General features: G+C 45.0%; 2 protein-coding genes across 5 annotated transcripts in view; both read right to left on the bottom strand.

The window, feature by feature from the left end:
- The window catches only part of LOC136624337 (gastrula zinc finger protein XlCGF57.1-like), a 721853-nt gene that overhangs the window by 602184 nt on the left and 95028 nt on the right, over positions 1-24641 (bottom strand). The gene's annotated exons all lie outside the window — the stretch shown is intronic.
- On the bottom strand, positions 21814-23504 carry LOC136625000 (gastrula zinc finger protein XlCGF8.2DB-like). The gene is made up of 3 exons (XM_066598920.1): positions 23433-23504; positions 23165-23219; positions 21814-23025 (listed from the first exon to the last, which is right to left on the bottom strand). The coding sequence occupies exons 1-3, from the start codon at positions 23502-23504 to the stop codon at positions 22271-22273; spliced, it is 882 nt and encodes a 293-aa protein (XP_066455017.1). The 3' UTR covers positions 21814-22270.

The following is a 24641-nucleotide window of genomic DNA, read 5'->3' on the forward strand; positions in this document are numbered from 1 at the left end:
GCGGCTCTCTAACTTTAAGGTCAACCTGAGCAAGTCAGTAATCTTAAACATCACGCTAACAGATCAAGAGGTTGCCAGTTTAAAACCATCCCTTCCTTTTACCTGGAGACAGGACGAGATTAATTACCTAGGGACCACAATAACACCAGACTTAGACCAGCTCTTTTTGAAAAATTACAAACCACTCCTAACCAGGCTAGAGGCAGACTTTAATAGATGGAAAACGGTCCCTCTGTCCTGGTCCGGGAAGATTAACACCATCAAAATGAACGCCCTCCCTAGATTTTTGTACATGTTCCAGACCGTACCCATAAAAATACCCAGAACATTTCTTCTGAGAATTAGAAGATCTATGATGAAATTTATATGGGGAAACAACAGATCAAGGTGAAACTGGAAGGCCCTTACAGCACCCAAAGACTTGGGGGGAATGGGTATCCCAAACCTAGCCTTGTATCACAAGGCCTCTTTAACTAAACGCATCTTAGATCTACACCACGACAAAAACACAAAAACTATGGGCAAGGGCGGAACAAGATACGGTCCCCTTCAAAGGACGAGGCCTCATATGGCTACCGGGCAAAGGACAACACAGGGGTCAGGGATTATCACCCTTTCTAGAAAGCATGATAACAGCTTGGTTGGAATACGCAACCACAAAAGGTTTAATTAACAAACCCGGCCCTCTAACCCCCCTGACAGGTAACCCTGAGCTCCCTAATTTTTACAGAGGCGTACCTCTGATGCAAAACAGATCGGACGACATCTTAAGGGTCCAGGACGTGATCTCGGAAGAGGGACTCAGACCATTGAGCGATCTACGGGGAGATGGGAGACCCCAACCTGGAGCGTGGTTCCAGTACCTACAGCTTAGACATTACATCAGGTCACTAGGAACAATCCAACAACTGAACCGCCCCATTACCTCCTTTGAGAAAATAAGTATATCACCCACACTAGAACAATCAACAATATCGGCATTGTACCGGATGCTGATTGAAAGAGATACCCAAAACTGTGGGACAGACATAATAAGGAACTGGGAGCAAGACCTGGATCGCATCCCCCCAAGGAGTCTTGGGAAAAGACATATATCCTATCACACAAAATTACGATTTCCAACAGATTACAGGAACTAAACTATAAAATACTAATAAGATGGTACCAGACCCCCGTGAAACTAGCCAGGATATTCCCCCAGTATCCGGATACCTGCTGGAGATGCCTAACAGAAAAAGGGTCATTTATCCACCTGTGGTGGTCATGCCCTCTTCTACAGCCCCTCTGGCAAGAGATCAATCTTCTCTACAATGCGGTCAGTAGAAACCAAGTTCTATTTACACCCGAGATCGCACTACTGACGATGCTCCCCGGATCAGTGACACACTCTAAAAAGTCCTTACTTAGATTCTTTATCCTAGCCACGAGACAGATAATACCCAGATCATGGAAATCTACGTCACCCCCTTCCAGAATAATGTGGCTGGAGACTATAGACCATCTAAAACACATGGAAGAGCTATGTGCCAAGGACGAACTAAAATATGAGAAACATGTCGCCGCCTGGATGGTTTGGGATCAGTTCAGACTCTCCCCAGACTTAACCACCTGGTTGGAAACGGGTGCCCCCCCGACCACGAACACAACCACGACTGTGGCCGTGGACATACCACAACCAACGGAAAATTGACACCCAAGAGCAGTAAATTAAATACTCTCCAACATCAACGAATCTAGACCGGATCCCACCCCACATAACCCTCCCTAATCCCCCACCCTACCCCACGTCTTATTTCTCTCCTTTCTTTCATTTATACTCTATCTTATTTCAACCTCCAATCCAAGTTATATGTTATAATTAACCCAGAAAGTTACACCGAAATATAGTATAAGAAATAGGTATTTTGGAGTTGTTTAAAAATGAAGAAAATAAACTGCCTAATAGTAAGAGAATACATTAAGCGAAAAGAAGACAACAAGAAGAGAAGTTCATAATCTGTTTATACAGTTTATTCACTGATATTTTGATATAATGTTGTCACCACTAAGTATGCATGGCAGACCAATAAAAATCTTTTGAACCATAAAAATGGACCGTTCTTGGTGGTCCCATGATACAGCACTTTAATATTATAGAAAATAATATAATTTTGTAATTATAGATATGCTGTCCCCACCAATGGCTTCTTGGTGAGGAGTGCAAGTGGAGGACATTAGGGGTGAGAGCAAATCTCGCTAACAATACTGTAGCATAGAAATATAATAATTGAATGATAATCTTTATTTATATAGCGCCAATATATTCTGCAGCGCTGACAAGACAGGGGAAATAAAAACAAAATAAAAACAAGACCACGGTTACCAAGGGTCCTGCTCCAACAAGCTAACATACTACAAATAATGGGGTGATTCAAAAGGTAACGGGGCTGGAGATGTGCACAGTATGGGGAGATGGAGAGAGAGGGATGCTATACACATAGACAATAATCAAATTGGGCCGTATAGTGGCTGAACCGGTATGGCTGCAGGTGCCGGTTGATTACAGCTAGCAGGAATTGCAGTCCGTAGGACAGGGAGCATGTTATCAGGCAGAGTACAGAGGGCTTTGGTTTAGGGTATACAGTATGCTTCCCTGAAGAGGTGCGTTTTTAGACAATGCCTGAAGTTTAGTTAGTCAGTGATTGCCCGGATAGTTGGGGATAGCACGTTCCAGAGGACTGGTGCTGCTCTGGACAAGTCTTGGAGGCGGGAATGAGAGGTTCAAATTTGAGGGGCACTTAATCTGATTTTGTTAGCAGAGAGGAGTCTGCAGGCTGGGTACTGAATTGAGATGAGGGGCAATGTAGGGCGGCGCGATGCTGTTGAGGGCTTTGTGGATGAGGGTGCGGAGTTTAAATTCTATTCTGTATTTGACAGGCAGCCAGTGCAGTGACTGGCAGAGGGCAGAGGCATCCGAGTAGGATCAGGGCTAGTCTGGGATTGGGAGGTTATTTCCTGCCGGATGTGATCAATTTTCTTTTTGAAGTAAGCAGCCAGCTTTTCAGCACTGACATCCATTACTGGGGGCTGCAAATCTTGGCTGAGAAGGGAGTGAAAAGAGTCAAAGAGTCATTTAGGGTTGTGAGATAGTTAGGAGACGAGAGAGGTGAAGTAGACTTGCTTGGCATGGTGGAGTGCTAGTTTGTAGGTTCTAAGCATGAATTTGAAACAGAGAAAGTCTGTGGACTTTTGAGACTTTCTCCACAGCCATTCAGCACACCTAGAGCACCGCTGGATGAAGCGCGTTTGAGGTGTGAGCCAGGGCTGCCGTGGTCTGCATCTGATAACTTGGGTCACGCGGGGCGCCGCTTCATCCAGGGCATGTTTGAGAGCGGTGTTGTAGTGTGCGGCAGCCAGGTTGGGGCAGGAGAGGAGAGAGATAGGGGACAGAGAGGACTGTAGGGACTCAGCAAAGACCTGGGTGTGAATGGCCTGAAGGTTGCTATAAGTATGGTAGGTAGGAGGGTCTGGGGAGATACTAGGAAGCTTGACAGAGAAAGAGAGGAGGTTATGGTCCAAGAGCGGGAGAGGGGAGTTAGTGAAGTTGGAAGCAGAGCAGAGACGGAGAAAGACCAGATCCAGGAGTATTGCCATCCTTGTGAGTGGGAGGCTGCAAGTTGTGAGAGACCAAGGGAGGAGGTGAGAGAAGCTGAGAGGCAGATGGGGAGATGGGGTAGTGAGTGGGGATGAGGGTTCGGATTTTGCAGGAGAGCAAGTGGGGGAGCCAGGTGGCAAAGTGGTCCAGAAACAGGAGCAGAGCACCTGGGGCGGTAGATAACTGCTTCTTACATGGACAGCGGACAGAAAAGTCGTAGGGCATGTACCTTAAATGATGGGAAAGTGAGTGAGGTTACTAGGGGGAGGACCTGGAAGGTGCATTGCAAGGAGAGAAGAGCACCTACTCCTCCACCTTGCTTGTCTTCTGGTCTTAGGGTATGGGAGAACTGCAGGCCATTGTAAGACAATTCAGCAGGGGAGGCCGTGTCAGACTGCTGTATCCACGTTTCTGTTAGAGCTAGCAGGTTTAGGGATTTAGCTGTGAAAAAGTCATAGATGGTGGGGAGTTTGTTGCATGCTGACTGGCAGTTCCAGAGCATTGAAAGGAAATCAGGGAGGATATGCACAAACTAGTGGTTGGGCTAGAAGGGTGACTCAGTGGGGCAGGTGGGGGGTAATAGTTAGGGGCACTAGAGGGTGGGCCAGGATTGGGAGAAATGTCCCCTGAGGCTAGTAACAGCAGGATAGCGAGAGGGAGCAGGTGGGTAGGGGATTTATGAAGGACGATAGTTATGTTTCACTGCGGCTTCAGGGGGATTGAGTCCTTTTAGGAAAGTGAAGAGTGCATGTGAGCTGTGCATAGGTGAAGAAAGGAGAGAGAGGCTAATATGGATAGAATGTACCAGAGGTGAGCGTTGGACATAGGTTTAATAGAAAACAGTAAAGATAAGAATAGAGACTACAGTAGTAGTGATGATCAGGAAGTGCAGGGTTTTAAGACAGTTTATGCAGCATACCTGTTCCTTGCTCTGTTGAACTGCCATGTTAAACTTCATAAATGTTACACTTAATCTCGGGCACAATTCAGCACAGGGAGCATATGTGTGTCAGTGAATGGAAACTACTTTTAAAACCAAGCAACAGCCAACAGCTGGCAGGGACTAGTTTAGGTAGATTCATTAAGCATATAGCCAGTGACTGACCCAGAGGTTTCATGGCTTGCTTACATAAACAACACCTCACCACTATGATGCAATGTCCCATTATTCATGAGATGATGCTAGACCGAATGTCTCCGTAGTGGTCATCTCTTGCAATTGTTCTTTAGATAGCATAGAAGGACTTGAAGAGTCTACCTGTTGAGAACTAGAGATGAGTAAGTGTACTCGTTAAGGCCGATTTCGCAATCGAGCATCACTATTTTTGAGTACCTGACTACTCGGGTGAAAAGATTCAGGGGGTGCCGGGGCTGAGCGGGGTGTTGCAAGAGGAGTGGGGGGGAGAGGGAGAGAGAGAGAGCTACCCCCGCTCCACCACGCCAGCCCCTGGTGCCCAGGGAATCTTTTCGCCCGAGTAGCTAGGTACTCGAAAATAGCGGTGCTCAATCGAGTAATTGCTCGAAACGAGTACGTTCGCTCATCTCTATTGACAACGGTTATGGCTTTCTCTTTTAGTGTCCCCTTTCCATTTCATTTCCTTGACCGCCAGACGGGAATTCCGGTCAGAAATGGAAGCTGGTGAATTAACCGGTGAAGGAGGCATTTCAAGGTCCATTGCTGCCAAATCAGGGTCTTGGTAGGTGAAATAGGAGCCGTCATGGCTGTATAGCTTCAGGGTTGCTGGGTAAATCAGCACAAACTTGATCTGCCTCCTGTACAATAGGGGAGGCCACCAGAGAACGGGAGACGACAGCACACGCCAAACCTCAATATAGAGAGGGAGGAAATAACCGGGCAAACAAAATGCGCGCTTCTTTGCCAGTCCTGGATCCACTTGAACCGGAAGGAGCAGAAATCAATATAATAGAAGAGAAGCAGCATCCACGGATCTTTATCTCAATACTTTAATTATCCAGCATAAAACAACGTTTCAACCTTATAAAGGTCTTTGTCAAGTTCAACTTGACTTGAACTTGACAAAGACCTTTATAAGGTTGAAACGTTGTTTTATGCTGGATAATTAAAGTATTGAGATAAAGATCCGTGGATGCTGCTTCTCTTCTATTATATTGATTTCTGTACAATAGGGGAGAGTGCTTTCCTTTTGCACTGAACTTCAGCAGAATAGTTCGCAAAATCAAGGTTTTGTGTCCCTTGAATTCCAGAGTGTTCTGGTAGCTTTTAAAGATCCTTAGTATTTTAGCTTTATTAGCGTAGTTTAACCCCTTAACGACCAGCCCATAGTGTTTTTACGTCCTCCCGAAGTGGGCTCTATTCTCTGAGGACGTAAAAACATGCTTCCTGCAGAGAATAGTGCCCCTCGGGCTGTGGACGTGACAGCTCCATGCTGTCGGTGTCCGCAGGTAGCTGACAGCATGGAGCTGTCATCCCGGGCTGTTCGGAGCCCCCCCCGGCATTGCGATCGGCGCTATGCAATGGATAGCGCCGATCGCAAAAAAAGTAAATAAAAGTACATAAAAGTTAAAGATTCAGCTGCTCTGATGGATCGGATCCATCGGAGCAGCTGAAATTACTCACCGAGGTCTGGCACGCTGCTCCCCGCTCTCCTGCCGCTCCGGGGCCCGAAGCCGGTCTTCTGCGCATGCGCGCCAGGCAGCATTACGTCAGCCGCATGCGCAGAAGGCCCGGCGGCGCGGGAGATTTAAAATCTCCTGGCTCCCGGCTCCTGTAGGTAGCCGGGAGGCAGGAGATGTCAGCGGGGACTGCGGTGAGCGGTCCCCGATACCGCGATCGCCGTTATCCAATGGTTAGCGGCGATCGCGAAAAAGTTTTAAAAAAGTTTTAAAAAAGTCAGTTTCACCTCCCCTCATGGATCGGATCCATGAGGGGAGGTGAAAATACTCACCCCCAGTCCTCAGCGGTGTCCCGATGTCCCGGGACCCGAATCCCCGTCTGCGCATGCGCGCCCGATGATTGACATCGGGCGCGTGAACAGACGGGCTCGAGCCCCGGGAAATTTAAAATCCCTCTGCTTCTGGCTGCCATGTGTAGCTAGGAGCAGAGAGATTATACCGGGGACATGATCACTGTCATCCAATGGATGTAAAGTGAGAAAAAAGTGTAAAAAAGTAAAAAAAAAAAAAAGTTAAAAAAAGTTTTTAAAAGTTTAAAAAGCGTACGTTTCATCTCCCCTCATGGATCATATCCGTGAGGGAGGATGAAAGTACGTACCTAAGGCCCCCAGATTTATCCGCGGACCTTACCACAGCTTCTGCACACCCGCCCGTCGCCAAAATGGCGGGCGCATGCGCAAAAGCTGTGGATTGCCAGGATAATTTAAATTCTCCCTGCTCCTGGCTACAAAACGTAGCCAAGAGCATGGAGATTTAATGGGGGTCCGCGGTGAGCGGTTCCTCGTCACGTGTTCGCCATTATCCAATAATGGCGATCACGTAAAAGTAAAAAAAAAAATTTGAAGTTTCATCTCCCCTCACTGATGCGATCGGTGAGAGGAGATGAATCTTTTTACCGGAGGCCTGCGTATTTGAATCCCGACGCGATCTTCCTCCGTGGACCTTCCAGGATTCTGCACATGCGATTGCCGGCAAAAAGCCGGACACATGCGCAGGAGTCAGGGAGCCCAGGAAATTTAAAATCTCCTTGCTCCCAGCGACCAACGGTCACAGAGAGCCTGGAGCAGTGACCAGGGGCCTCGTTGGGCGGTCCCCGGTCACGTGAAAAAAAGGTAGCGATCTAACATAGGTCGGTCTCACATGACCAGATAGGAATTACGGATTCCGCATGCTTCTGATCCGCGGTAATACGCAGATCAATCGCATTGGATTACACAATTCCGCTCACATTAGCGGGTCAGAATTGCGTAATCCACTCGCAGAAAAGAGAACGCAGCAGGTTCTATTTTACTGCGGATATCGGCAACATAGAGCCCATTGTGCTCCATGGTCGCGGATATACCCGCAGTCCATACGCAACTACATTGTATACGGGCTGCGGGTACCCGCGTCATCGCTAAGCGATGGTGCGGGAAATACAAACAAAGGTGTACTGTGCATGACCGCCTGTGTGAGTAGGCAGTTATGCGCAGTACATTACGCAGCCGTACGCAGGGTCACAGCCGGGCTCACAGATGGGATCCGCTGTGGGCCTCCGCAAGCGGATTCCGCCTGCACCCGCGTGAGCCCGGCGTTATTCAGACCGCTACCTGTGATACGTATTTTACAAGAAGCCCCGGGAACGCTCGCTTTCCTGCAGTTCCAGGAGCACCTTGTTGAGCGCCTTCTGTGTGAGACCGCCGCACCTCATCAAGCTTACGGAGACTCACGGAACGCCACTTTTTACACCCCATACCCGCCACTGAGGTCATGAAATACCCCCAAAAAGCATGAGAGGAGGGGGGGGGGGATACCCGGTTTTATTGCCCCATGGGCCCATTCCAACCAGCCTCCGTAATTACCCCTGTCTTCGGAAATACTACACAGTTCACATTTTTACTTTTATCTAAGATTTGCGAACGCCAAAAAGGGCGCGGAGGGGGAGGGGGGGAATTTTTAGGGAGTCAATCTTTATTCTGTACAAATAAGCAATGGGGCCTGGAATTTATTCAGTTGTGCCCTAAAATCCAACAGGTGTTCCGTCCTTTATAGGCCTTGCCATGCGTCCTGTAAGTAGATTAGGGCCACAATGGGTATGTTTCTGAACTCGGGACAAACGGGGGTATCCATTTTGGGGTGAACGTCTTCATTCCTATGTGCACTGTACAAAAAAACTGTTTTTAAATTGAAAAAATTGCCAAAAAAATTGAAAATCGTAACTTTTTCCTTCTGCTTTGCTTAGATTCATTCAAATACTGTGGAGTCAAAATACGCAGTACACCCCTAGATGAATTCGTTAAGGGGTCTAGTTTTCAAAATGGGGTCATTTGAGGGGGTTCTTTATAGTTTTGGCCGCTCAATGGCTCTATAAGTGGGCAATGGGGCCTGAAATTTATTCAGTGGTACCCTGAAATCCAACGGGTATTCCTTTCATTGTAGGCCTAGCCATGGGTCCTGTAAGTCTATTAGGGCCACAATGGGTATGTTTCTGAACACGGGACAAACAGGGGTATCCATTTTGGGGTGAAAGCCTTCATTTATATGTGTGCTGTACAAAAAAAACTCTTTTTAAATTGACACAATAGCCCAAAAAATGAAAATCCTATTTTTTTCCTTTTGCTTTGCTTAAATTTATTCAAAAACTGTGGGGTCAAAATATGCAGTACATCCCTAGATAAATTCGTTAAGGGGTCTAGTTTTCAAAATGGGGTCATTTGTGGGGGTTCTATATGGTTTTGGGCGCTCAAGAACTCTACAAGTGGGCAATGGGGCCTAAAAGGACTTCAAGCAAAATCTATGTTCTGAAAGCCACCGATTACTCCTTTTATTTTGGGCCCCGTTGTGCATGCGGACATAAGATTAGGGCCACAATGGGTATATTTCTGAAAACAGCACAAACAGGGGTATCCATTTTGGGGTGTAAGTCTTCCTTCATATGTGTGCTGTACAAAAAAAGCTGTTTTTAAAATGACAGAATTGCCAAAAAAACAAAAATCCAAATTTTTTCCTTTTGCTTTGCTTGAATTTATTCAAAAACTGTGGGGTCAAAATGCGCAGTACACTCCTAGATAAATTCGTTAAGGAGTCTAGTTTTCAAAATGGGGTCATTTGTGGGGGTTCTCTATGGTTTTGGGCGCTCAAGAACTCTACAAGTGGGCAATGGGGCCTAAAAGGACTTCAAGCAAAATTTGTGTTCCGAAAGCCACCGGTCGCTCCTTTCATTTTGGGCTCCGTTGTGTATCCAGACATAAGATTAGGGCCACAATGGGTATGTCTCTGAGCACGGGACAAACAGGGGTATCCATTTTTGGGTGCAAGTCTTCCTTCATATGTGTGCTGTACAAAAAAAGCTGTTTTTAAAATGACAGAATTGCCGAAAAAACGAAAATCACAATTTTTTCCTTTTGCTTGGTTTGAATTCATTCAAAAACTGTGGGGTCAAAATATGCAGTACACCCCTAGATAAATTCCTTAAGGGGTCTAGTTTTCAAAATGGGGTCATTTGTGGGTGTTTTCTATGGTTTTGGGCGCTCAAGAACTCTACATGTGTGCTATGGGGCCTAAAAGGACTTCAAGCAAAATTTCTGTTTTGAAAGACACTGACTACTCCTTTCATTTTGGGCCCCGTTGTGGACTCAGATATAACAATAGGGCCACAATGGGTATATTTCTGAACACGGGAGAAATAGGGGTATCCATTTTGGGGTGTAAATCCTGATTTTCATGTAAACTATAGGAAAAAAATATGTCTTTAAAATGACAGATTTGCAAAAATATGAAATTTTACTTTTTCTCCTCTAAATTGAATTAATTCCTGAAAAAAAACTGTGGGGTCAAAATACTCATGACACCCCTCAGTGAATACATTAAGGGGTGTAGTTTTTGAAATGAGGTCATTTGGGGGGTATCTATTATTCTGACACTCATGAGCCTTTCCAATCTCGGCTTGGTATAGGAAAACAAAGTGTTCCTCAAAATGCTAAAAAGTAATGTTAAATTTGTACGTCTCCTAAATAGTTAAAAAAAAACGAAAGTTTTTCCAATGTGTGCCCAAAATAAAGTAAACGGGTGGAAATATAAATCTTAGCAAAAATTTCTATATTATGTTTGCACATATTTAAGATATTGCAGTTGGAAATGTGAAAAAATGACGATTTTTTCAAAATTTTCCCAATTTTGGCGCTTTTAATAAATAAACACAATTTCTATCGGTCTATTTTTTCCGCCTAAATGAAGCACAACATGTGGCGAAAAAACAATGTCAGAATCGCTTGGATATGCAAAACCTTTCTGGTGTTTTTCCATGTTAAAGTGACACATGTCAGATTTGCAAAATTTGGCCTGGTCATTAAGGCGCAAACAGGCTTGGTCACTAAGGGGTTAAGTACTTTACTATGACCGGACGTGGGCGGAGCTTAGGATCTCTTGTAGGTTTATCTTGCCATATGCGGGGGGTCTGGCCCTAATCGGTAAGCTTGCTCCGTTTTTCAAGAAGATGTGATGCCCAAAGCGGATGGAATTTCTTGTTTGCATATTTGGTATAAATATTTCTGTAGGTAAAAGCAAATCGAGAAACAGAATGATAGCGCTCCAATGGTTAGGGAGAAAAATTATTATTGGGATATAAAAAGAATTTCTCAAACAACGACTGGGACTCACCCAGACGTAACGGTACCCTCCTGGTGTCCCGAAACGTGAAGAATCCTAGAAGGCAAAAAGTAACCTTGGTTGTATTCAATGGATGGAATCCAATAGTGCTGTTCAAAACGACATCCCTGGGGGAGAGCGTCACGAGGTGGCTCTAGGTAAGTAGATACCAGAGAACAAGAAACCGTGCTAGACAACAGTATAAAAAAGACCTCCTGGCGCTCCAGCAATATGGCTATGGTGGATAACTTACTTTGTAGGGGTGCCAAGTCCGCGGCACCCCTCAGTCCCAGAAGGCGTATAGTAAATCACATGTAGAAAGATGTTTTCAAAGTTCAGTAAGTTTATTCTGCAACACGTTTCGGCTTCCTAAGAAGCCTTTATCAAGCATAAAACATTTTACAAATGACACAAATATGTACAAATAAAGGTTACCTCCCCGTGTATGTGTGGCATACCATGTGAGTCTCGGAGTATCAATCCTGACGTTCCTTCCCGTCAGATTAGTGTTACTTCCGGTGGCTTCAATGGAACGCAGCGATGCGTGTTACCGATAGACGCGTCACGGGGTGAAAAGGCGTGGGCGTTGTCACGTGATATAGTAGCGTCTGGGATGGAGCGCAGCACGTATAGCGTTATTAAATTTGATGGACTACCAGTATTTTAGATAGGGGGTAGTCATACGTAGAGTCTAACTGACAGGTATAGAGAGAGGGGGGGGCGTGGAAAATGTCTTGCGGTATGACACAGTGACGTGAAATATCACTTCGTATGACGTGATGACGTCATACGTAGGCTTTTATATGAGTTCATATCACGTGAGTGGACTGGAATATGTCATGTGATGTGGTGCAATGGTCATGAGGGTATTACGTGGATTAGCATGGTAATGTCATTTTGGGGGCGTGACATTTATTGATATCACGTGAATGGACGTGGTGGAGACTTGTTAATATCAGGTGAAGAGGTTGGATTGTATCCTATGATGTGGTGTAATGACCATAGAAGTATCACATAAGTAAGCTTGGTGACACCGCTTAGGGGTCATGACACTAAATGGTATCACGTGAACGGGCATGATGTGGGCATGCTAATTACTAATGGAAGGCACGTGACAATGTCAATTGGAGCCATAAAGTATGTTAATAGATTAGAAACAAGACTTTAGCAAAGAATATGGGAAATAAAACTATAATAATAGTACAGTATAGACAAAGGTATAGGTGATAGAACAACAGGGAGAAAAATAGTTTTAGGAATATAAATAGTTAAAGTATAAAATATTACATAATGACATCAATCATATAGACAGGTGCATATTGTATTCTACGGCTGTGCAGGTATTTGTTTATAGGTATTGTAAGACAGTGACCGGCAAAGTGGTGGAGGGCAGATATGTTTCGCCTAGGATGCTCTCATGTGGCTTTAGGGAGCACCTGGGCAGATACGTGTCACCGAGCAGCCTGGGCTCGGTGGAGGAAGCCAGCATTTGTGTGTCAGTAACACTACGTTACTGACACGGTGTAGTTTTACAAAGTGGCTCCAAGCCGCATAGTCCCGGCTGGCTTTTCCTGGAGTGGTCAAAGCGAAGGGTGGGATGGCCACTCCCACGTACCAGGTGAGGCTGGTAACAGGCCTCATAAAAACCTGGGCCTGCAGGTCTTGAGTGTGGTGAGACCTCTGCAGGTGTGAGGACCAGACTGGCTGTGTGCAGCAAGCCGTGTTTTTTGACAGTGAGTAGTCAGGACCGATCTATGTATAGTGAGTGCTCAGACGAGCAGGTGTTCATTTCTGTTGGCCTGGAGTTAAGGCCTGTTTTACTTTGTTTTTGCTGAAATAAACCCAGGCGAAGCCTGGACTAAAGAACTTTATTTTCTTGTGTCACTGTCTCTGGCCGTGGATGCCCAGGCGGCTACCTTATCCTGACGCTAATCCCTCACATATGGTGTTTGGATGCGGGCATCGGTCTTAAAGAGACATACACCAGTTAATGAACATTTTGCTACAGCAATTGGAGAACTGTTGCTAAGGGCAACCGCCCAAGAAAGAATTGTGTGGAGACTACCATAACCCCATGTCCTGGGTGAAAGCTGCAACGGCGCAGCAATCAGATACAGCCAAGATGGAGGAGCTAATGAAGCAGTTAATTCAGGCGAACTCCAGCCTCCAGCTGATGACGGCGACCCAGCAAGAGGTCCATAAGGAGGCCATGAGAGCTCAGGCCGAAACTAATGCTCTCCTGGTAGAAGCCAACCATTTAGCATTGCAGGAGCAACGTGTTAACCAGCAGCTGCAAGTCCTGGCGGTGGCGCAAAGTGTGCAGAGGTCATCTGGTTTGCTTCCCACCGCCCGTACCATGGTACAGGCGTCCTTGCAAAAGATGACATGCACAGACGACGTCAAGGCCTATCTTGCTGTCTTTGAAAAAGTGGCAGAGAGGGAGAAGCTACCGATGCCTCAGTGGGCTGAGGTAGTGGCGCCTTTCCTGATGGGGGAACCCCAGAAAGCCTATTTTGACCTCAGTGAGCAGGGTGCTAAGGACTATGCCAAACTCAAGGGTGAGATCCTGGCATGCTTGGGCGTGAATACCAACGTGCGGGCCCGACGGGTGCACAACTGGACCTTTTGTGACAACCTGCCAGCCCGCACCCAGATGTACAACCTGTTCCACCTGGTGAAAAAGTGGCTACAACCAGAGGAGTCGACCCCTGCGGAGATGGTGCAAAAAGTAGCTTTGGACAAGCTTGTCCGCGCGTTGCCCCACCCCCCTTTCCGCAATCCAGCACTGGGTGGGACAAGGGGGCCCCAAGACGTGGAACAGCTCGGGAACCTCGTAGAGAGGTATAAAGCCACTGAGGACTTATTACAAGCCGCACCTCCTGGACGTTCCAACCCCGGGAACAGCAAGTCGGCTGGAGCATCTGGTAAGACTGTTCCTTATTTAAGGGGTGTCAAAAGTGTCCCAAAGGGAGGCGGCTCAGAGGGGGATCATTTAGTACAGAAGAGGAGTCCCAAATGGACAGTTCGGTCCTGGGTGGAACCTCAAGGAGACCGGGGCCTCATGCTGTGCTGGCGCTGTCATGAGCCCCGGCATATTGCCGCCAACTGTCCACTCACAGTGGAGCCAATGGACTGTGACTCAGCCACGCAGAGGTCAATGTTCGCACGGCCAGTATGCTCTGCAGAGACTGTGTCAGAGACTGATCGAGAATTATGTCGCATAAAAGGTGAATGACTTTTCGGTGACAGCTCTACTGGACTCCGGGAGCTTGGTTACGCTGGTGCACTCCAGCTTGGTCAATCCCACAACAGTCACCGACCGTCGCATGGGGGTGGTGTGTCTGCATGGGGACACCAAGGAGTATCCTATTGCTCTTGTAAGACTTGCGACTCTGTGCGGACTTGCCACTCATGAGGTGGGCGTCGTAAAGTCTTTAATGCACACCGCGATTCTCGGGAGAGACTTTCCGCTATTTTGGGACTTATGGTGAAGCCAAGGGTCATCTACAAGTATTCTTCACGATGATGTAAATGTGTATCATGTGTGTCCAGAACCGTTTGACCCTGATGGTACGGTTCCGGCAGTAGGGGTGACCCAAGAGAATGGGGATAATTTTCCCTTAACAGTACTGGCAGGTGAGACGGAGGTACAGGACAAAGTGGTTGCTATGCCTGACTTAGAGGTCTCATGTGCTAACTTTGGAACTGAGCAGCTCCGAGATCCCACCCTAGTGAAAGCCAGGGAAAATATTAAGGTGGTAAATAAGCAACCCCAATACCCAGGGGCTGATACAGTGTTTCCACACCTGGCAGTCAATCTAGAACTGTTGTATCAGATTGACAAGGTCCGTGGGGAGGTTGTGGAACAGCTGGTGGTACCTCAGTCCAATCGCAGAATGGTCTTTGACAAGGCGTACAAGCATGTGCTAGGAGGTCATCTAGGGGGCGAAGAAACTAGGGAACGCGTCCTTCAGTGTTTTTTCTGGCCTGGGGTACATGGGGACGTAAAGCGATACTGTAAGTCTTGCCCGGAGTGCCCTTGCCCATTCTAGAGGTGCCACTGGGTTCTCCCTATTTGAGTTAGTTAATGGTAGACGTCCACGTGGGCTCCTTGATATAGTATATAAAAAGATAAATTATCAATTTATAAAGAAACATTTAAAACATTATCATAAAAATAAACAACAGTGGTTGATAAATACCTGAAATAGAATAGATCGATATGTTTGTAGCCTCAATGTAATAATCAGATTAAATATAAAATGATAATATATCTGCTATAAAATTAATTAAAGAGGTTGTCTCGCGGCGAAAGCGAAAAAAAATTTTTTCACTTACCCCCGCATTCTGCCCTGTTAAAAAGAAATCATGGGTTAGTTTTTAAAATTAGCATTGCGCTTAACTGCATCAGCGTTCTGCAGCTTCTTCTATTCTTCTTTTAAAGATGGCGCCACTGGTCTTCTCCCACGGTGCACCGCGGGTCTTCTCCCATGGTGCACTGTGGATTTTCTTCTCCTTACTTGCATTCCATTGCCGATTCCAGCCTCCTGATTGGCTGGAATCGGCACACGTGACGGGGCGGAGCTACGATGATGACGCGGTGAGCAGCTCTCCGGCACGAGCGACCCCATTCACCAGGCAGAAGACCGGAGTGCGCAAGCGCGTCTAAAAACGCCAGAAGACATCAGAGTTAGACGGATCCATGGCGACGGGGACGCTAGCAATGGAGCAGGTAAGTGAATAACTTCTGCATGGCTCATATTTAATGCACGATGTACATTACAAAGTGCATTAATATGGCCATACAGAAGTGATTAACCCCACTTGCTGCCGCGAGACAACCCCTTTAAGGGAAAGCTAGATCTTTTCAAGTACCTCATTGAGACCATGAGGATGTAAAGTATTAAAACGAAAAATGTAAACATCTCCTTAGTTCTGAGTTTAGTGAATTCGCCTTTAGGAATTTTTTTAATCGGGGTGATTTTCATTAAAGAGGGATGCGAGTTGTGATACATGAAAAAGTGCTTAAAGACAGTGTGTTTTAGGTAATTTCTTTTAGTATTGTATCTATGTTGGTTAATACGATTTCGTAGGGTGTTTATTGTACGGCCAACATATCGTTTTTGGCAAGGACTAGAGATGAGCGAACGTGTTCTTAACGAACACTTGCGCACCCGGACACCGGCTTTACCGAGGACTTCAGTGTCCGCGCGTAAAGATTCGGGGGGCGCCGGGGGGCGGGGAGAGGCGCGGCGGCGCGGGCGGCAGCAGCGGGGAACAGGGGGGAGCCCTCTCTCTCTCCCTCTCCCCCCCACTCCCCGCGGCACCCCCCCCCCCGCGCTGCCACGGCGACCCCCGAACTTTTTTTGCCCGAGCACGGAATTGCTCGCAAAGTTCGGTGTTCGGGCGAAAAGGGGCGGAGCCGAACACGTTCGCTCATCTCTAGCAAGGACATTCAATTAAGTAAATCAGATGTTCAGAACCGCAGTTCAAATATTGCTTGATCTGAAAAGGTATACTGTCAGTTCCCGATATCGATTGATTGCCTTCGGTGGCATATATTCTCGCAACATTCGCAGCCAGGGGTTCTACATCTATATGCTCCTGTATTCGGAGTAGAAGAAAAAATTGGAAGACCCTTTGTTTGAGTGTTTTTTTGGAATGATGGAGCATGATGGAGGGCATGATGGAGCTAGAATATTTCCCAACGTCTTGCTCCTCCTAAAGATCAGGTTAGGGTTGGTGGAAAGTATTTGAGATAAAAGGATCTCTTTTTAGAATATTCCATCGTTTATTTAGGATATTCCTCAGTTCCCTTTGTTTTGAGTTATATCTCGTGATGGAGCAGAGATCATAGCGACCTTCATTCTTCTCAGATGTCATTTGTTTTGTTATTATTATATTAGTACGTATTGGCCCACCCTCTTGCCTAGCTCTAATATAAGATGTTTTTAATAGGGCTTCTGGATACTTTTTTTCTTTCAACCTATTATACAGAATTTTTGCCTGCTCGTCAAATGCTTCAAGGGTAGAACGGTTTCTTCGGATCCATTTGAATTGTCCGAAAGGAACGTTTAATTTCCATTTTTTCACATGGCCACTTCTGAAGTCCAGGAAACTGTTGGCATCCACTTGTTTAAAATGTGTTTTTGTACAAATGGTATTTTCCTTAATATAGATGTCCAAATCCAAGAAAGTAACTTGCGTAGTGCTACAAGTGCCAGTGAATTCTAAACCCCATGTGTTTAGGTTCAGATTTTTGATAAATTGTTTCACTTCTCCCATGGTGTCGTCCCAAATAAAGATGATGTCATCATTGTATAGTCTATAGAAATAGATGTGGGGATCTTTGATGTTTTCTTCAAATGCGCCCATGTACATGTTTCGCATAGCAGAGCGCGCATTTGGTCCCCACTCTAGATCCAACCAATATCCAGACCCCTATGAGTACCAATACAATGATCATCTAGTTACCTCTTTTGGGATCTATGAACGGGGTCTTACGTCTAGCGCCCCCCCCCCTCCCCCCCAGACGGCCAAACAGACTAGATGGATATTATTACAACCCTTTTCATTCTGAACTACTATTCAGACACATCCCAAGAGAATCTACTTGGAAGCACAGATACCCTAGAAACCCTACCCAAGAAAGGGCACTGAGAGCCAATAGAAGATAGAATTACCCCCCCCCAAAAAAAAAAAAAAACACTTATGATTCTAATCCATTAAATAATAATTTACCTTCAAAACCCACATTCCCTTCCATTATTTCTAATAATTCGAACTCCTCTGGAGAAAACATAACACAAGTTCCATTGGATAAACCGTCCCCAACTACCTCTTCAACCAACCCACCCAATTCCCAATATATTCAGATATGTGTTTAGAACCACAAGCTATGGAGAATATCACAGGAAGTCCGTCAGATTTGATCAATTTCCTACAAAGTAAGGAAAATACCCCTCTTAGAACCAATATTAATCCTATCCTTCCAACTAGCTAATCATTTGAGATTACCAACAATACAAATCATGTTACTACCCCGATAACATCTTTTTTAGGGGAGACAACCCCTCGACTTTCAGAAACAGGGTCTAATAAGCAACACCCGGGTCACACGGAGTTCTGTGCTGTCCCTGAACCCCAAAGGAAAAACCCTACTAAAAACCATTGGGAACAACCCGATGGGATGTTCAAAAACTATTCACTTTTATCAGTCACGCAACAGATCAGAAAAAGGAGGAGAAGAAGTGGCGAACGGGCAGGGAGAAAAACACGCCAGAAATCAAAAATATCTAAAAACAATTCGGAAGATACAAACTCCAATGACGAAGCGATAAAATTGGGTATATTCAATATCTCTGGATACACTTTGAAAAAAAAGAAGTGGAATTACTATCCAGGGGCTTGTCCTTTAGTCCATCAAGCGAGCCTGATATTTTCGAACTCTTTATAGACCTTAATCACTTTGTAAGAAAATTGACACTAAAGAGATTCTACTCACTAAATGAGAACAAACTCCCACCTGAGGGATCATACTGTAGAGTTATAAAACTGAGAGAGCCCTTAGAGGACTCCATACTTGAAGACACCACTCCCACTAAAAAACCATTAACCACCAACCACCAATTACCCAGTAAATTCTATCCGACGGAGGCCAAAGGTCCCTATATAACTACTTTTTAACAGCAAAGTTTTGGAAGACTTTAGAGCACTAACCAACAATAAAAATAGAAACAAAAATAAATACCATAAAGCATGGCGTCAGAACCGGAAGCTCACATTGCCATGTTTAGAGATGAAAAAGTCGCCCTCATCCAGTTCAATTGTATTCCATAAATGTGACCATTGCATTACGGTTAGTGAAACATCATACAGTTCCAAGAGTTTATCTTTGTCTTCTTCTGGATCAACAGGGGGGAAGGGGGTTAATAGGCTGGACATTTGTCTTTTTTAGCTTAGCATACTATATTACTATGTTGATCATTTTAGGTTTGTGAATTTAGACTGCATACATTCATTTGTAGAAGCTGTGAATGCTGTACACAGCGGACAAGCGACCATCACCTACGACCACAATGCTACAGCAATCTGCCTGGCCCTGCACTGCAAACCAATTTTTCCCACACTGGACAGGAGAAGAGAGTAGAAGGGACGATGCCAATTGATCCCGCCTCGGTCCTCAATCACCCTAGCAGTATTCCAAGCTTGAAGTCGTTAGAATACAGGCTGATATGTACCCAACTTTACTGGACTCCTGCACGCATGCCAAGTGAAGGCTCAAATCATCCACCTGATCCGTTATAACGCACTCCAGAGCTCTACAATACGCATAGAAATAAAACACTGCCACTACTAGTTTGTAAATGGTGTACTGGAACTTGATTTATGAATTATTAATACAATCTTCGGAGAATATGGTTCGTTTTTAAAACGGACAGGGCTTGAACTGATAAATTCTAGATTTATTCTACAAAAGATCTAGTAGTGCCAAAATATATAGTATGTATAAAGATATACAAAAAGGTTGTTACATGGGGAGAATAAGGACATACAGGCAATAAACACTCAGCAGTATTTTAGAAATAAACAGGAATAAAATAAAAGAAAGTTACCAGATTTTGGGATACACGGCCCAAAGGGATCCAGAGCAGAGGGACGCCCATATACCGAAGTATAGCTCCATGGATTGACCGGTTAGAACTGTGGGGTCCCCCAATACACACCTTCTCCCCACCCCTCTGAGGTCATACAGAGAAGGGAGGGTCGGATTTGTAGGAACTCAAAAATTGTAATTCCCTAGTGTCAGTCATATCTCGGTGGGAGGGTCTCTAATCATGAAGATATGCTGCCATATTTCTTGTCATGATTTTATCTATGCATGAATATCAAGCATGAGGCAGAAATCATAACCAGGTATGAGTTTACGTAGTTTGAGGGGAATTCCTGAGCTTGGGGTGAGGTATGGGGAGGTAATACAATTATCTCTCTAAAGGCAACAACCACCAGCCTGGGGAGAGCAAATCAGCATCTACCTGTCAAAGGGCCACTTGTATTGACATTGGGACAAAGGATTTCCTGTCCTCTTGTATATCAAAGGCTTGCCAATTACACAAGAGGAAGGGGGGATTAGAACATTATAATTTACCCATCTCATATCTTTATCCATCTATCTAGTATCTAACTATCTATCATTAGAGTAGATTCAAGGGGCAAAGGTTGTCAGCTCAACTTTTCTATTGTCCTGAACGGCAACTGATTGATACTGGACAGCTGGGGGGACACTTTCTCAATCTCTTTATATGACAGAGCGCTTGTGAAATATGAAAGGCATTCACCAAGTATGTGCATCGCAGAAATCTAAGCATTCTCTAACTGGTACAGAACATATTTAATCAAGGTTAAAAAAAAGTAGACCGATAAATTTAAAAACCTTTTTAATAATCCCGGCGATCAGCTGCAAATTGTCACACTAACAAGACAGACGTACCCAGGAAGACATGGTTCTTCTTAGAAGCTTTTGAGTATGCCACATGAGAGCCTTACAGGAATTTGGTAGTAGATTTAAGAGAAGGCACAACAGAGGAACTCCTCTTAAGCACGGGGTTGTTTCCACCAGCTTTAGCGGCGGTGTACATTCAAAAGAAAACTGCCTCTAAGAAGTGAGTTAATCATCCTACTAACTATTGTAAGCTCTGCACATTGTGCTGACAAGATGTCTGAGGGATTACACTGCAATTGGGGCCTCTTAAAAAGCTGATAAAGGCAACACCTACAGTCAGAAAGTCTACTTTGTGCAATGCAAGCAGTGCTTTAATCATAGCCATAGAGGAAATTGCTTTAAAGGAGTAGTCTCGCGGCAGCAAGTGGGGTTATACACTTCTGTATGGCCATATTAATGCACTTTGTAATATACATTGTGCATTAATTATGAGCCATACAGAAGTTATTTCACTTACCTGTTCCGTTGCTGGCGTCCTGGTCTCCATGGATCCGTCTAAAATCGCCTCTTCTGGCGATTTTAGACGCGCTTGCGCAGTCCGGTCTTCTTGCTTCTGAATGGGGCAGCTCGTGCCGGAGAGCGGCTCCTCGTAGCTCCGCCCCGTCACGTCTGCCGATTCCAGCCACTCAGGAGGCTGGAATCGGCAATGGACCGCACAGAAGCCCTGCGGTCCACCGAGGGTGAAGATCCCGGCGGCCATCTTCACAAGGTAAGTATGAAGACGCCGGACCGCGGGGATTCGGGTAAGTACTATCTGTTTGTTTTTTTTAATCCCTGCATCGGGTTTGTCTCGCGCCGAACGGGGGGGCTATTAAAAAAAAAAAAACAACCCGTTTCGGCGTGAGACAACTCCTTTAAGTAAAAGGGTGAATACCTCTAAAACAGCCTGAGTGATAAAACCCTTGCAATAAAAAAAAAGCGGATATTGAATCAGGCGGGAAGAGGGGGTTTACAGGTTCACTCTTAGGCTTTGCGATTCCAATAATGAGACTGTGCTTGAGCACACTGGCCCAGAGAACAGCTGATCACTAGGGGCCCCAGTGATAGACTCCACAGATCTATTATTCATGACTGATCTTGAGAATGAGCCATGAATAGTTGACAACTGGACGATCCCTTTAAATCTCAACTAAATTCAGCTACAAATCTGTAATCCAGAAAAAAACAAAGACAAACCAAAAAGTTTGGCTCAGTAGATAGGGAGTAATAGGCGCCGGCCAGGATAAGGACAAAATAAAACATATATGGGTGGGTTCTTATACATTAAGTTCAAAAGACTTCAATGGAAAGAGGATCATGGGATGGAGGATTAAAGGGCAGAATTCCATCAGAAATTGATAGGCGCAGTCATTTTTTTTCAATACCTGCAACCACTTTTGAGTTAGGGATGATATGCTGATTGTTAATAAAGGTTTATTGAATTATATAATATGGAAACCACTAATTGTATGACTTTTCATGATATTAATAAATCTAGTATACAACTGAGATCATCTTAATGGTTGGTAACAGAAGTTCACGTGAGGCGGACGAGGTTTTCAATCACGATAACTCAAGAAGACAAGCAGATTCTAAAATATGGGTTCTCCGTGTAAGTTTTCCATAGTCCATAGTCACTGCTGCCACGTGTGAATTCTCCAACGTCTAACAAGATGTATAGCTAAAATATTTCCAACAATCTGAACAAAAATGCAGGTTTTCCCCTGTGTGAGTTCTCTTATAGTTAACAAGATCTGATTTGTCTTAAAAATATTGACAACAGTCAGAATATAAAAATGTTGTCTCCCCTGTGTGAATTCTCTGATGTTTAACAAGATCCCCTTTATGGGTATTTCTCGTGTGCAACACAAAAATCACCTCTCACTCGTGTGAATTTTCTGATGATCAACAAGGGATGATTTCTTAGCAAAACGTTTCCCACATTCTGAACATGAAAATGGCTTCTCTCCTGTGTGAATTCTCTGATGATCAACAAGATGTGATTTTCTGGTACAACATTTCCCACATTCTGAACATGAAAATAACTTCTCTCCTGTGTGAATTCTCTGATGATTAACAAGATGTGACTTTCTGGTAAAGAATTTCCCACATTCTGAACATGAAAATGACTTCTCTCCTGTGTGAATTCTCTGATGATCAACAACATGTGATTTTGCGGTAAAGCATTTCCCACATTCTGAACATGAAAATGGCTTCTCTCCTGTGTGAACTCTCTTATGATAAACAAGGGATGATTTCTGAGCAAAACATTTCCCACATTCTGAACATGAAAATGACTTCTTTCCTGTGTGAATTCTCTGATGATCAACAAGATATGATTTTTGGGTATAGCATTTGCTACATTCTGAACATGAATATGACTTCTTCCCTGTGACAAATGTTTCTTCTTTAACATCTCTTCTGTAAATGTTATGTTGCTCACTAGTCTGTGATGAATTAGAAGATGGAACCTCTATAAAAGGATCAGATGACAGATGTTTGCTGGGAAGGGCTGAGGGTACATCTGGGATAATGGCTGGCTCTGCGTGTGTATCTTGTATGTTACCACCATCTTCCACTGTAAAACCTGAAGATATCAAATGTTCCTCTAAGCTCCTGATGTCGTCATCTGCCAAGAATAAAACAGATTTTAACATTACAATTATATCAATATTTTATAAAAATTTCTATATAAAATATTCATACAAATTGTGAAAAAGACAAGTTACAAAAACCCCGTGCTCTTTTATGTATGAGGTTTTACTTACTTGAATAAGGGGTTTGCAGAGAGTAGCGAACCTCCTCAAGAATCCAGGTTAGCCTCTAAATTATCACCCGTTCCTCCAGGTTTCTTTTGGAGAGTCGGTACCTTCTGGTGTTTATTCCATTAGCGTAGGACAATAGATACAATACAGGAGATGCAACGCGAGTCGGAGGGCTTACTGACTAATCTGCCACCTTTCATGAGCATAGGACACAGAGATATGATAAAAGTATCAGGTACTTCTTAGAACTGGAGCGACTGGAAGTGTGTACGTGCGTGCATCCAGAAGAAAGTAGCTGCTGAGCTATATCCCGGTACACGCTTAACTGGAAGCAGAGGTACATTTCTAGACGCAATTTTGTGCGCATGCTCGGCTTGCACATGCTCTTTATACAGATTAAGGCCGGCTTCACACGAGCGTGACGGGCTCCGCCGCGTAATATTACGCAGTGAAGCCCGTCACGGCGCCCCCCAGAGACCCCATACTTACCAGCGGGAGATAGCGTTTAAACGCTTCCCCGCCCACCGCCGTCGCGTCGTGTGACACGCCCACCGCGTCACGTGACGCGGCCGGCCGTGTCACGTGATGCGCCAGCCGCGTCAAATGACGCGGCGGCGGTAGGTGGGGAAGCGTTTTTTCACGCTATCTCCCGCTGGTTACAGCGGGAGATAGCGTGAACGGACGGCTTCCATTGACTGCAATGGAAGCCGTCAGCGCGTACAGCCCGTCCTCACCCGCAGCAAATAGAGCATGCTGCGGGTGAGGACGGGAGAAATCACGGTGCGTAATTCCGCGGTGGAATTACGCATCGTGAGCATTGTGCTATTAGGTTCAATAGAACCTAATAGCAGGGGGCAACGCGGCGTAAATCCGTTCGTGGGAAGAAGGCCTTAGTATACTTAATAACAAACGAGTGCCACATTTTATATTATTTCTCCAGAACCCCCATACTTTTATTTTTTACACACAAATATGCAAAATTTTAACCCCTTAGTGACGGACCCATCGGAATTCTACGTCCTCACTAAGTGGGCTTTAATCCTAGAGGACGTAGAAACATGCATCCTCTTAGGATTAATACCCTCTTAGCTGAGGACGTGTCAGCTTCATGTTGTCGGTGCCCGCAGGTAGCCGACAGCATGGAGCTGTCATCTTGGGCTGCGGGCAGTCCCCAGGGCAATGTAAATCGGCGCTATCCAATGGATACCCATCCCAACCAGCCCCCGTAATTACCCCTGTCTTCGGAAATACCACACAGTTCACATTATTACATACATACATTCGTTTTCATATATCTATATATGAACCAATCGCAGCGCAGCTTTTTTATTTTACCTCAGTGGTATAATATATAACAACCAATCGCAGCGCAGCTTACATGTTACCTCAGCTTTATAATATACTAGCTTACCCGTCGCGCGTTGCTGCGAAGACAGACAGACAGACATACATTCGTTTTTATATATCTAGATAACAACCA

This window comes from Eleutherodactylus coqui, chromosome 4 (genome assembly GCF_035609145.1).
Source record: "Eleutherodactylus coqui strain aEleCoq1 chromosome 4, aEleCoq1.hap1, whole genome shotgun sequence".
NCBI lineage: Eukaryota > Metazoa > Chordata > Amphibia > Anura > Eleutherodactylidae > Eleutherodactylus > Eleutherodactylus coqui.